At 40.0% G+C, this 14975-nt stretch overlaps 1 protein-coding gene across 16 annotated transcripts in view; it reads left to right on the top strand.

Annotated features, from left to right (window-relative positions):
- Positions 1 to 44: 44 nt before the first annotated feature.
- Positions 45 to 14975, top strand: part of SYNRG (synergin gamma) — an 85773-nt gene continuing 70842 nt past the window's right edge. For 7 of the 16 annotated variants that reach the window (XM_019424011.2, XM_019424010.2, XM_019424006.2 and 4 more), the window contains exons 1-3: positions 45 to 192; positions 6979 to 7019; positions 10561 to 10682. In XM_019424011.2, coding sequence (XP_019279556.2) covers positions 116 to 192; positions 6979 to 7019; positions 10561 to 10682 — 240 coding nt within the window. In that variant the 5' untranslated portion in view covers positions 45 to 115. The remainder of the gene's footprint in view (positions 193 to 6978; positions 7020 to 10560; positions 10683 to 14975) is intronic. The other 9 variants (XM_019424012.2, XM_019424008.2, XM_019424007.2 and 6 more) reach the window with 3 other exon arrangements.

Raw genomic sequence — 14975 nt, 5'->3', positions numbered from 1 at the left:
GCAGGCCCCGCCCCGTCGCCGAGTTCGCGGCTTGGTGGGGTTGGCTTTTGCCCCGGAAGTGGCTGTCTTCAGCTGACAGCTGCTTGTAAGGTGGCGACGGCGGGCCCGGAGAAAGATGGCGCTGCGGCCGGGAACGGGAGCTGGGGGCGGCGGGGCCGCGGGAGCCGGCGCGGGGGCCGCCGGGGCAGGCAGGTGGGTGTGAAGAGCCGAGTTGGGTCCCAGGGCTGGCTCCGCAGGGGCGAGGACTGTTTGGAGGTTCTGACGGTTTTCGCCCGCTTCGACCCCTTTTTCCTTTGGCACTGGGCTACGGGAGAAAGGGGTCCCTCGGGGATCTAGGCCGAGTGGGTGGAGGAGCCCGACATCCGTGTCCTGTTTCCCAGGCTCAGGGGCACTGGTGCTGGGGCCGAGCAGTGAGCGAGAGCGTCCCAGTGCGGGGAGGAGGAGCAGGAGGTGAGGGTCCGCTTGGCTGAGCTGGCACCCAGCCAGGCTGGGGAGAGCAGCAACCCCGACGCCTCGCTCCGAGCGACCAGACTTCCCTTTTCCAGGGCTTGCCGGGCTTGAGCAGGGATAGAGTCGGGAAGGCTCTGCTCACAAAGGGAAAGATCTGGTCACAAAGCTGAATAGCTGTTTGCAAGAGGTGTGTGTGTACTATTCGTCTCCCCCCCCCCCCCTTTAGAATGTTCTGTCCTTTTTATCTCCTTAACACACGACAAACAGCAGGAAATTCTGAAGACGTTTGAATGGGCTCGTGTAGACGTAACTCTTAAGTCTTGTCTCCTTATTAAAATCAAATCACTATTAAACAGCAGTTACGCAGTTATTAAAACAAAGCTTCCAGGCTTTTACTTAGACCTTAAACAAATCTGCCCTCTGCCATATAAGTAATTGCCTGTGGTTCTCATATCCAGAATGATAAAGGAGAAGAACGTTTGCAACTTGACAAGTTCATCACTGAAGGAAATAATTTTGTTCTGGGAAGTTTTCACCCCACTTGTATAATGACCTAGGCTGAGTTTGTTTTGCTAGCCAACACATAATGCATACACATTTGAAGATAAAATCAGCGCTTTATCTTCAGCATCCTAAATTATTTTTGGAAAACAAAGTGTTAGTTTTTTGATAGGCAGTGTTTTAATTTTGGAGTCACAAACACTACTGAAGTGTAGTCTTTAAAATTATCACCTCCTGCAGGTGTTTATATATAGGCGAGGAAAAAAAGGCAGTGGCTGTTGAATAAACCACCTGTGTGCAGCCCCATTTTCCGTTTCCTCTACACATCTTTCACTTTAGATTTAAAACTTTTTCTGATTTACGCTGTTTCATCGCAGTCTTTTATGAATACTTGATATAAGTCAGGTTTTGGCTGCAGAAGACACATGTGTAATAATGTCTTTTCTATATGTGATAACAGTTTCTAAAATGTTCTCGAGTGGCATTAATTTGATCAAGTATATGATTAATCATAGCACGAAGTTCTGGGAAAAATATAAACTTAAAAGAATTTGGTATTTTAGGCCCAGGGGTTTTCTTTTGGTTGGTTGGTTTGGTTTCTGTTTTGGGTGGGTGGGGAAGACCTTAGGTGCAGAAAGTTGAGTGGATCATTCTCCTTAGTTTACAGTATTTTAATATCACCAGTCCATGAACACACATTTTAAAAAATAAGTGTGGCCTGAGTTGTGATAGAAGTTAGAATGATTGATTTTAAAATTTCTTTCATCTATAAAATTTGTTTAGAGTAACATCTGCCTTCTAAAACTAGAGGATATATATGAGAAGGAAAAGGAGTTAAAATGATCCTTGCCTCGAAAAATGTGTGGTGAGCGTTACATATATTGGAAACTTTCTGGGGCTGAAAAGCTGTATGCTCAATAAAGAAAGGATAGTATGGTTTTTAACATTTTGGTAGCCTAAGTATATTTCTAAGGGAAGAGCCAGGCATCGTTTCTTAGCTTTTAGTGGAGAAAATCCAGAAGCTGTAAGGTACCATTTTTCTTAGATACTTGTTTCTATTCTGAGAGACTAAACAAAAAGCAGTGGCATTTTCCAGCTTTATTAATGTTAGCCTACTTTTGATAGGTATCCTGATTGGGCTACTTTAAAATAAATGGTAGAGTTATATAAAAAGGGCAAAATTTACCCAAGAGATGTGAAGTAGAAAAAAAAAATTTTTAAGACAACTACAACAGAGAAAAAATTGTTGAAAGATCTTGATTAGTCTGTATCCTTCTGGGATATTATCATTTGTCTATTTTTTTCCTGCTCTTTTATAAACTCCTTAAGGGCTTCCTCATCTTTTTCTCTTCCACTTTCTCTTCCACTGCTTCTGGCACATTCTAACATAGAAAACATTCTAGGGGCGCCTGGGTGGCTCAGTCGGTTAAGCGTCCGACTCTGGCTCAGGTCATGATCTCACGGTCCGTGAGTTCGAGCCCCATGTCGGGCTCTGTGCTGACAGCCTGGAGCCTGCTTTGGATTCTGTGTCTCCCTCTCTCTGACCCTTCCCCGTTCATGCTCTGTCTCTGTCTCTCTCAAAAATAAGCATTAAAAAAATTTTTTTTTAAAAAAGAAAACATTCTATAAATATTTGTGGATTCAAGGCACATCAAAAGCAAAGGACTATTTTATCTGGGCCTCAGTTGGAGGAAGAGGAAGTGGTCAAGGGATTGTCATAGGAGATGTGAAGGCCTACTGAACGCAAGGGGAATAGCACATAGGCCAGATGGATTGTGACACTAAGTGGGAGATGAGATTTATGAGATGAAACTGAAAAAAAATTGTGCTGAAACAGGAGGGGGCCTTGGATATAAACTAAGGAAATTCCATATAAGGGGGAATCATTACATAGTTTTAACCCCAGGAATAGCCTTATCAAATGGTCCTTTAGGAAGATGCGCCTCACCTCTGCTATATGAGCTGTATCTTGTAGAGTCTGGAGGTAGGGAGATCCTTGAGGAAGTGTTGCTGGAGTCCATGCCTGAGAAGTGCAGGTTAGTAGCAAAGGTACCTGAAAGGGGGAATGAGTGAGGTACGCATGTGGCAAGTAGACCTCAGTTCTGCTTTCATGCTAGGCTATCAGTAAAAATAGTGGGTTTTACCTTTGAAAATAAATTGTTGGTCATCTTGCTGCCCAGTTTTGGGGGGCTTTTGTTTGGTTGGTTTTGGCTTTTTTTTTTTTTTCCAAACTTATGCTTTCTTATCAGTGTCTTAGCTGCTTGTCCAACCAGTCTTGAAGCACGTTGCTGTTAGTCTAAACATTCCAGAGAATCATACGAATGGTACATAGGTCACTAAGGAGTTTGGGTTGCTAAATAATTACTGGAGCAAATCATGTTTGTCAGTAATGTTCTTCATTCAGTTTTTGTTTGTGTTTTCAAGGTAACCTTTATGTGTGTACATTTATTCTTGTCTATTTGATTGTCTTAGTTGGGACCTTGGCAGACTTGCAGTTCTGTGTCCTCATTTGACAGAGGGGAAACAGGACAGGGTGGTGAAGGGGTTTGCATGGAGCTTTACAGTTAATTTATGGCTGAAGTGGAAAAAATGTAACTTCAGTTTCCAGTTTTTACTTAGCCACTAAGACATACTGGTAATTGTAAATCTTTAAGATTTGGAAAAGTCTTGACAAGTTGATTATCTAAATGCATTGTTTCTAAGTTTATAAATCTTAGTGTATGTGAGTACCTTTTAAAAAAAACGATACTACTGAATTTCAACTTTCAGTTTAAACATTCTATCCAGTTAACAAATTACTTAGCTAATACATCTTGTGTGCAGTACAGAAAAGTCCTCTCTTTGGGTGCAGGCCTGCTTGTCAGCAGTAGAATTTGCTAACAGTTCAGATCCTCTTCAAAGCTATAAATAACATATAGTCAGATAGATGTCCAACTAGAACTTGGTAAACCACCTGACAACTTTTTTTTTTTTTTAATTAAAAATATGTTAGAGCCAAAAGACTGGAAAGTTTGGGTTTTAGCCTTTTTCCTGGGAAGGGGGGGGGTATTACACACTAGAAAAATGCAAGGATACATAAATTTGGCAAATAATTTCTAGCTTTCACTAGATTCTAAAGATTGCCTGAAACCCCTTTCAGATCCTTGACTCCCAGATTAAGAATCTTTCCCACTCAGACGTTTTCTTCCTTGAATTGTTCCATTTTCTTTCCCTCCATTCTCAAAGAAAGAAGTCCCTCTTCCTTTTCAAAGCAGATCTCTTTTGCTGCCAGGCTGTGTCTAAGCATATCTTTTGTATCCTAAACCTTTCTCCCTACAGGTCCAAGAGTTTCTCCTCCTCTTAAAACTGTTTACTCAAAGATCGGCATTTTCGGAAGCAGTGATCTTTTTTTGTTAATCCTTATTCTGATCAGCTTTTCTACAGCATTAAATACTGGTAACTACTTCCTTCTTCCTGAAATATGGTTCTTCCTTAGTTATAACTTGCAGTTATAACCAAGTCCCTTGGTTCTCAATGACCATTCTCTACTCAGTTTCACCATAAGAATTCTCCAAGTTGCTCTTTGTTGTCGTCTCCCTATATATGCACATTCCCTTGGCTATTTCATTCACAACCAGAGCTTAATTTTTTTTTTTTTAACCTTTATTTAAAAGAGCCTAGCCATGGGCCCCTGGGTGGCTCAGTCTGTTAAGCGTCGGACTTCAGCTCAGGTCATGATCTCGAGGTCCGTGGGTTCAAGCCCCGCCCTGCGTTGGGCTCTGTACTGACAGCTCAGAACCTGGAGCCTGCTTCAGATTCAGTGTCTCCCTTTCTCTCTACCCCTCCCCTGCTCATGCTCGCTCTCTCTCTCTCTCTCTCTCTCTCTCTCAAATAAATAAATGTTAAAAGAGCCTAGCTAGATTGATCTGGACTCTTCTCCTGAGCTTGAGTTACTTTTCTGATTGCCTGCTAGATCGCTCCTCAGGGATGCACATCTACTGCCCTTCCCCCCAAACCTACTCAAGGGTTCCTTCTTTTGGGAAACAGTATTACCATCCTTGCCATTTGCTCAGGCTCAGAATCTCAGCAACGTCTTCAGCTCTTTCTGCTGCTTCACTGCTTTTCCCCATTCTGCCAATTGCCAGGTCCTCTTCATTCTTCCTTTTGAACAGCTTTCATTCACCGCCTCTTTTCCAGTATCACTATTCTGGTTATAGCTCTTTTCATCTCTTATTAAGATGATTATGGTAGAGGGTGCCTGGGTGGCTCAGTTGGTTGAGCGTGCAACTCTTGGTCTCACAGTTCATGCATGATCCCATGGTCTGTGAGATTGAGCCCCACTCTGGGCTCTGCACTGACAGCATGGAACCTGCTTGGGATTCTCTCTCTCCCTCTCTCTCTGCTCCTCCCCTGCTCACGTGCACATTCTCTCAAAATAAATAGGTTCTCCCAGAGTAAACTTTAAAAAAAACATTATCGTGCTAGTTTCTTTGCTGATTCTTTTTGCTTCAAAGCTCTGCCTTACCGTGTTTCTAGAAAAACCTAAACTACATTTCTGATCATTTCACTCTCCTGCTTAGAACCTCTCACATCAGGGAAATGCAGATCCAAATCATGAGATAATACTTCATACCCATTAGCATAACCATTATCAAACAAACAAAAACAAAGTAACTAGTGTTGGTGAGGATGTGGAGAAATTGGAACCCCATGCATTGCTGGTGAGAATGTAAAATGGTGCAGTTGTTGTGGAAAACAATTTGGCAGTTTCTCAGAGAATAAACACAGAATTACTATATGACCCAGCAATTCTACTCCTAGATATATGCCCAAAATAATTGAAAGAGGGACTTACACAGATACTTGTATACTAATGTTCATAGCATTATTTACAACAGCTGAAAGGTGGAAACAACCCAAGTGTCCATCAGCAGATGAGTGGATAAGCAAAAGGTGGTATGTACACACAATGGAGTATTTGTTATTCAGCCATAAAAAGGAATGAAATGCTAATACCTGCTACAACATGGATGAACCTTGAAAACATTATGAAATAATGCTAGCTAGTGAAATAAGCTAGCTATGAAGTATAAAAGTATCATATGATTTCACTTAGTGTGAGGTAGCTAGAATAGCAAATTCATAGAAACAAAAAGTGGTAGCTACCAGGGGTTGGGGGAGGGAGTGATCCCGAGGTCTTGTTTAATTGGTATAGTCTGTTAGGGATAATGAAAACATTCTTGAAATGGATCATGGTGATGGTCGTACAACATTGTGAGTGTACTTAATGGTACACACTATACACTTAAAAATGGTTAAAATGGTAAAATTTTGTCGTGTGTTGTACCACAATTAATAATCTCTGACTTCATACAATATTCAAAGTAAAATCAAACAGCTTAAAGGTCCTCTGCTGTCTGCTTGCTTCTCTAATCCTGTATCTTATATTCAATCCTAAATCTCTAAACACAAAGCTCTGGCCTCAGAGCTTTTGCTCAAACTATATAGTATGACTCTCTTCAAGGTTCAGTTTAAAAGATAACTTCACAAAAGTCCCCGAGATATAACCCATCAAATTAATCTTTTTCTTTTCATCTCTATTAGTATTTGGGGCCTCTCATAGCACTTAGCACACTTTATTTGATGCTGCAGTTAGTAGCTTGCGTGCGTGTCTTCAACAAGACTGTGCACTAATTCAGTTCCCTCATGTAGTAGTTACTCAGTAAATGTTCGCCAAACTGAATATAATCCAACCTTCTCAATTTATGGATGGAGAAATTGGAATCCAAGGAAGTCACATAGTGACAGACCAGGACTAGTTTCAATGTCTTGTTTTCTAGTTCACAACTTTTCTCCCTGCACTGACATGCCTGCCGTCATGCATCCTGTGGATGTTCGATCTGTGTTGCTATCGGGTAGTTCAGTATCGTACTACAGAACAAATGGCAGGACCCTGTCCACAGTTCTTTTGTGTATATAAAGAATTACATGTTTTGTTTGAAATCTTTGTACATAGAAGATCCTGATATGTTTTTCTTCTGTTTTTAGCTTCATGTTTCCAGTTGCAGGTGGAATAAGACCCCCACAAGGTATGTGAAAGCTGAAATTTTAAACTTTTTATTTTTCACTGTTATGTTTCTGAACTTGGGAACTAATTGGATAAAGAAGTCCTATTGCTGCGAAATAGAGTAAAATTTTCCTGTAGTCTTGAACCTGTATGCCAGCTATGCTTGAAATTTCTCAAAAATTGTGTAATTCTAGATTGTTAGCTCCATAGGGCAGAGGCTATGTCTGTCTTATGCTAGTCGGTATCTACAGCACCCGGTATGCTGATAGAAAATTATAGGGGCTCTGTGGATGTTTGTTGAGTGGATAAAAGAACCTCTTTAAGTGTTTGATACTACCGTGTTTTCTCTGTATGAATTTGGTCTTATGTATATAAGAGATCACATATTCTGATTCGGTATAAATTATTTTAAGTCTCAGTTTTATTCTCTTCAATTTCTTTAGTGGGTATATTCCTTCTCTCTGTTTCAGACAAGGCCCCACCAAAGTCAGTTCTAGCTGTGTCTTCAGGGAAACCATAGTGAACTGATCTAATCTTGACTCATGGTACTGTGCCACTGGGACACAGTGTCGAAGAAAGAATATGTCTGCCCTTCTCTTCTTTCTGCTCACACCCTCTTCACTGTACCCCCGACACATACCAGTCTGCTTCTGAAAGCTGGCCCTTCTCACAAAGCCAATGTTGATTGCTTATGGTAGAATTGCTGGAGAAACAGAGACTCCCAGATCACCAATAGAGATGAAGGATAACGAGTGGCTCAGTAGCAGGTGGTCAGTGGCTCATACTGACTTTGTCTCCATTTGTAATCAGTGATGGAGGTTGAGTTTCAGGTAAATTTTTCCAGGAGTCAGTTGTATTCCTTTCATTGTGCTCACATTTATGCATTATTTAAGCTATCTGTAATTAGATATGTCCCAGATTTGGATAGAATAGTTTGAGATCTTTTGTTCTTTAGGAAAGCATTACAGTTATTCATTTTCATGGCTCAAGATTTTGCATTTTTATAAACTTTAAAGTAAGACTCTGTATGCAGAGCAAGAAGAGAGCCCCAAAGATTGCCTGATATTTTTTCTTTTGGAATTTGGAATTGTTTTGAGATTTTTTTTCTTTTCATGAAGTATGTTAGAGTAGACTTTTCAGTCATTAGAAGACTTTAAATTATGCATGGATTGTTTCTCAAAGCATATACGAGAAGCTGACAGGAAGAGTCGCCAAAAGATCATGAGTAGGTGAACAGGAGACGAGAGAGACAAGAGTTTTCACTGTGCATACTTTTATGCTTTTAAACGTTGTACCAAATACCTAAATTACCCATTCAAGAATTAAATAACAATAATTCAAATGAATAAGACTGTAGGTCCAAAGAGGCAAAAGGGAAAACATGTAAGTTCCATGAGGGTAAGGACCTCTCGGAACTTGTTCACTGCCATGTCCCTAGAATGATGCCTGACAAGGAGTAGGCCCTCAAATATTTGAATAAATGATTGAATGAATAAGTGAATGCCAATACTTCTGTTACTTATAAATGTGGATGTTCATGCTTCTAAAATTAAACTGTGAATAAGTAACCTTTAAGGTACACGGAACCCACAAGATAAGCATGGTTACGGGGCGCCTGGGTGGCTTGGTCGGTTAAGTGTCCGACTTCGGCTCAGGTCACGATCTCGCGGTCGGTGGGTTCGAGCCCCGCATCGGGCTCTGTGCTGACAGCTCAGAGCCTGGAGCCTGTTTCAGATTCTGTGTCTCCCTCTCTCTGTGACCCTCCCCCGTTCATGCTCTGTCTCTCTCTGTCTCAAAAATAAATAAACGTTAAAAAAAAAAAAAAATTTTTTTTTAAATAAAAAAAAAAAAAGATAAGCATGGTTACTTTCTCAGACCTTTAATTTTTTTTTAACTAGTTAGAACCAACATAGATGTAATAAAATGCAAAATTGGATTGAAATTTGTGTTCGGCACAGGTAGGGAGTTTCGTTTTTTAAGTTTATCTGTTTATTTCAAGAAAGAGAGAGAGAGAGAGAGAGAAAATCCCAAGCAGGCTCCGCATTGTGAGCTCAGAGCCTGACATGGGGCTCAATTTCATGAACCATAAGATCATGACCTGAGCTGAAATCAAGAGCCAGATGCTTAACTAACTGAGCCACTCAGGCACCCTGGGATTTTATTTTATTCACAGTTGAATACCAGCTCTCTAGAACTGTGCCTAAAATATAGTAGGCATTTAGTATTTATTAAATTCCCAAAGGGATGTTTCTTCAGTCTCCTCCCCTCTTGGGAATACTAAATTGAAAAAATTTGGGAGATACTATTCTCATGATCATTTTCCTGCCATTGCATCATTTAATTGTCATGCTGATGGCTATTTGTGGTAAATGTTATATTAACTATTCATATAACGAAAGACAAGAAGAAGATCATTCCTTCAAGCATATTAGGTATTAAACAGTTATACAGATGAGAAACCGAGGCATAGAAGTTAAGCAAGTTACTCAAAGTCCCAGAGGTACCAAGTGACATTTCTAGTTGGCATCCAGAGTTCATGCTATTTAGTATATGTGTTATTGTATTAGTTATATGCTGCTGTGTAAAAAATACCCCAAAACTTTTTTTTAAAAATCCATTTTATTATTTGACACTGTGTCTGCAGATCAGGTATCTGCAAATGGCTTCACTTGGGTGGTTTATGGCTCAGGGCCAGAGAGATTGCAGTAAAGATGTCAACTAGGGCTGTGGGCATCTTAAGGTTTGTTAGGGCTGGGTCATCTGTTTCCAAGATGGCTCACTCTCATGGATGACAAATTGTGCTGCCTTTTGGCAAGAGGTTTCAGTTCCATGCCACATGGATTCTCTGTAGGACTGCTTGAGTATTCTTTTTTTTTTTTTTTTTAATGTTTATCTTTATTTTTGAGACAGAGCATGAGCGGGGGAGAGGCAAAGAGAGAGGGAGACACAGAATCAGAAGCAGCCTTCAGGCTTTGAGCTGTCAGCACAGAGCCCGACACAGGGCTCAAACTCGTCAACTGCGAGATCATGACCCGAGCCGAAGTCGGACGCTCAACCGACTGAGCCACCCAGGCGCCCCTTGAGTATTCTTATGATGTGGCAGTAGCTTTCCTCAGAGCAAGAAGGAAGATATATTGGCTTTTAAGAACTAGCCTTGGAAGTTACACACTGTCATTTCCACCATACCCTATTGGTTATACTGGTGAGCCCTATTCAATGAGGGAGGGAATTACAAAAGGTATGAATACCAAAGGGCAGAGATTGCTGGAGCCCATCTTGAAGGCCAAATGTCACAATTAGGTCATATATTAGTTTTTTTAATATGCACAAAAATTCTGTTATCTTCGCTTTACAGATGAAGTTTTGTAACTTGCCTAAGATCTCATAGCTAAGTAATTAACTAATGGAGTTGGAACTCATATTCAAGTCTGTCCCACTTCACGGCCTGTGCTTTTCCGCTAAACTGTGCTGCTTCCCAAGTAACAAGTTGTTTATGTACTTACAGTTTTTGGAAAATAGACTATAAAATATATTGACTTTAATGATGCCCTTATGTTTTTCAGCAGGACTGATGCCAATGCAGCAACAAGGATTTCCTATGGTCTCTGTTGTGCAGCCTAATATGCAGGGCATGATAGGGATGAGTTACAGCTCTCAGATGCCCCAAGGACCTATGGCCATGCAGGTACTGGCTTCTTTAACCAATAGTTTACACAGTTATTGTTTGTTGGTACGTGTCACATACTAAGAGCTGCATACCAGGAGCCTAATGTTCTATTTGGCAGTAAATGTAGTCTGAATGTTAGGTGGCTTCCTTCAAAATGAAATGAAGATATGTTCATAAGAGTGTGGGGGGAAACCAAGATAAATCATTTAAGGAAAATCTGGTGACTACTTTATTTGATTAGTGACTTAGAATTATTATTATTATTATTATTATTATTAGAACAAGAAGAAGAAGAAGAAGAATTTTAGAATGACATCTTGGGAAGTTCAGGGACCTAATGCCATGAAGTAGCATTGATAGAAGTAGCATTATTCTCATGAAAAGAACAGTGTCATTGTTTGGAAGACTTAGGGCCTTCTTTATATTGAATTATGTAATCCCCATAACAACTTTTAAGAGGTATTGTCTCCATTTTTCTGAGGAGGAATCTGCAGCTTTGTGAGGATGCTCACATTGCATAGGAAGTTGGGATTTGAACCTAAGTCTTGAGTAAGTTTGTATTATCCAAATTATACATTGAATTCTCTCTTAAGAGCATTAGGGAGCCACTGAATAGTTTGAAGCAGTGGAATGACACAATGAGATTTGTATTTCAGGAAGATCATCCTGACTGCTGACTAGAGAATGATTGGAGGGAGAGAGGAGGGCAAAAATGGATGGAAGGAGAATCATTAAAAGGCTGATGTAGTGAGAGCAGGTGAGATGTTGACTGATTAAAGCAAATACTATTACATCTTTATTTTAGAATCGGTAAATGAAATTGATGGTATCAGGATTTAGTAAGCACAGCCTAAGATGGGCTGATTCATTTTGGATCTCCATGTCTTTGTAAATCATCTTCTCTAGCTATGATATCCATTTAAACCAAGTAACCAAATAAACTGAATCCAGGAGTCTGATCTTTGAATGGTTGAATGCAAAGTGTTATGGTGTTATTTTTTAAATAAACATATTCATTCACAAATCAGCCAGAATAAAAAGTTTCCATACTGTTAAAAAATATTTTCATGCCATATATTTTGATTTTACCCAATTATTTAAAATTTTCTATTTCAGTGCATTTATCATGTATAAACACATATATATGATTTATAAATAAGTAATATTTGGGATTTATAAGCAGAATTTAAGTTGAAACTTGTTACGTTGAAGTTGTATAGGCAAATGAGGCTTCTGTGTTGTATGTAAAGATTTGGGAGGACTTTTGGAATCATTCCTTATTCCTCTCTAATAGAAAGAAATAGGAATAAATTGAGCTTTTGTAGGTTTTTTTTTTTAACGTTTATTCATTTTGAGTGGAAGAGAGTGCGCATTCACAAGCAGGGAGGGACAGAGAGAGAGAATCCCAAGCAGGCTCCATGCTTAGCACAGATGTGGGTCTGGATCCCACCATGACATCATGACCTGAGCCAAAAACAATATTTGGATGCTTAGCCAGCTGAGCCACCCAGGCACCCTGAACTTTTGTAGGTTTTAAATCCGTGTTACTCAGTTTTTGCTAGGTTATGCTGTAGAAAAAGCAATCCCGAAGTCTCTGACTTACAAAAACAAAGGCATGTCCTTGGAAGGTTGGCTATGACCCCGCTCTGTGTTCTCTTTATCCTGAGACTCTTACCTAGGACATCCCAGACTTTTGGCATAGGGCAAAGAGATGGCCAAACACTGTTATAACTTTTAAAGCTTCTTCTCAGAGGTGGCATTCATTAGTCACTTCTACTTAACCAAAGTAGTGTGACCAAAATGAACATCAGTAAGGGTAAGGGGAAGAACATACCAGGAAGAATGCACATCACATAGGAATGTGTAATCTTAGAGTAAAGGCAGCAAATAACTGGAAACAGTTTACCAGAGAATGCAATATTATGTTTTTTATTGAAAAGTGTACAGTATAATGATTAAATAATTCTATACAGGGAGCCTGCTTGGGATTCTCTCCCTTTCTCTCTGCCTCTCCCCCACTTGTGTGCTATCTCTCTCTCTCAAAATAAATAAACTAAAAAGAAAACAATTCTATACATTACTCAGTGCTCATCAAGATAAGTGTACTCTTGATCCCCTTTTTTCCAACCCTCCTCCCAGCCACCTCCATCTAGCAACCACTAGTTCCCTTTATTTATTTATTTAAAATTTTTTTACACTTATTTATTTTTGAGAGAGAGAGAAAGACAGAGAGAGGGAGGGAGGGGCAGAGAGAGATGGAGACACAGAACCCGAAGCAGGCTCCAGGCTCTGAGCTGTCAGCACAGAGCCCCGTGCGGGGCTCAAACCCATGAACTGCGAGATCATGACTTGAGCTGAAGTCAGACACTCAACTGACTGAGCCACCCAGGCACCCCTAGTTCTCTTTATTTAAGAGTCTGTTTTGGGCACCTGGGTGGCGCAGTTGGTTAGCGTCTGACTTCGGCTCAGGTCATGATCTCACGGTCTGTGAGTTCAAGCCCCATGTCCGGCTCTGTGCTGACAGCTCAGAGCCTGGACCCTGTTTCAGATTCTGTGTCTCCCTCTCTCTCTGCCCCTCCCCCACTCATGCTCTGTCTCTCTCTGCCTCTCAAAAATAAAGAAAACTAATAAAAAAAATTTAAAAAAAAAAGTCTTTTTTGGATTGTCTCTCCTTTCTTTTCTTTTCTCTTTTTTTTTTTCTTGGTTGGGGGTGGTGGAGGGAGCTGTTCCTTTGTTCTGTTTCTTAAATTCCACATATGAGTGAAATCATGTAGTATTTGTGTTTCTCTGAGTGACTTGTTTCACTTGGCATTATAATCCCTAGGGTCTTTCTATATCATTACAAATGGCAAGATCTCATTCTTTTTTTTTGGCTGAGTAATATTACATTATATGTATATATAAAAGATGTCATATATATGTATATTACATCTTTATCCATCTATAAGTAGACACTTCGGCTGCTTTCATATCTTGGCTATTGTAAATAATGCAGCACTAAACATAGGAGTGCATAGTGTTTTCATTTTCTTTGGATAAAAAATACCCAGTAGTGGGATTCCTGGATCATATGGTAACTCTATTTTTAATTTTTTGAGGAACCTCCATACTGTTTTCCACAGTGGCTGCACCAATTTGCATTCCCACCAAAGGTGCAGGAAGGTTTCTTTTGCTCCACGTCTTGTCAACATTTGTTATTTCTTGTATTTTTTATTTCAGCCATTCTGACTGGTGTGAGGTGATGATCTCATTGTAGTTTTGATTTGCATTTCTCTGATGATAAGGGATGTTGAGCATCTTTTCATGTGTCTGTTGGCCATCTGGATGTCTTCCTTGGAAAAATGTCTATTGAGGTCCCATTTTTAATTGCCTTGTCGTTTTTATGGTATTGAAGTATATAAGTTCTTTATGTAGTACTTTGGATATTAACCCCTTATCAGATATATTATTTGCAAGTATCTTCTTACATTCAGTAGGTTGCCTTTTCATTTTGTTGATGATTTCCTTTGCTTTGCGCAAGATTTTTATTTTGGTGTAGTCCCAAAAGTTTAATTTTCCTTTTGTTTCCCTTGCCTGAGGGGACATATCTAGAAAAATGTTTCTGTGGCCAATTTCAAAGAACTTATTGCCTATGTTTTCTTCTAGGAGTTTTACAGTTTCAGGTCTTAAATTTAGGTCTTCAATCCATTTTGAACTTATTTTTCTGTATGGTGTAAGAAAGTGGCCCAGTTTCATTATTTTGCATGTAGCTGTCCAGTTTCCTAGCACCATTTGTTGGAGAGGCTGTCTTTTCCCTATTGTATGAACTTGCCTCTTTTATTGTAGATTAACTGACTGTATAAGCATGGCTTTATTTCTAGGAGCTCTGTCCTGTTCCAGTTGATCTTTATGTCACTTTTTGTACTGGTACCATATTGTTTTGATTACTACAGCTTTGTAATATATCTTGAAATTTGGGATTGTGATACCTCCAGCTTTCTCAAGATTGCTTTGGCAAATAGAGCTCTTTTGTGGTTCCATATAAATACATTTTAGTATATTATTTGTTCTAGTTCTCTGAAAAATGTTGGTATTTTGATAGGGATTGCATTGAATCTGCAGGTTGCTTTGGGTAATATGAATATTTTAACAACATTTGGGGCGCCTGGGTGGCGCAGTCAGTTAAGCGTCCGACTTCAGCCAGGTCACGATCTCGCGGTCCGTGAGTTCGAGCCCCGCGTCGGGCTCTGGGCTGATGGCTCGGAGCCTGGAGCCTGTTTCCGATTCTGTGTCTCCCTCTCTCTCTGCCCCTCCCCCGTTCATGCTCTGTCT

This window comes from Panthera pardus, unplaced genomic scaffold (assembly GCF_024362965.1).
Source record: "Panthera pardus isolate Hobbes unplaced genomic scaffold, ASM2436296v1 HiC_scaffold_3, whole genome shotgun sequence".
Lineage (NCBI taxonomy): Eukaryota > Metazoa > Chordata > Mammalia > Carnivora > Felidae > Panthera > Panthera pardus.
Note: the sequence above shows the minus strand (reverse complement) of the source record. Positions and strands in the feature narration are given on the sequence as shown.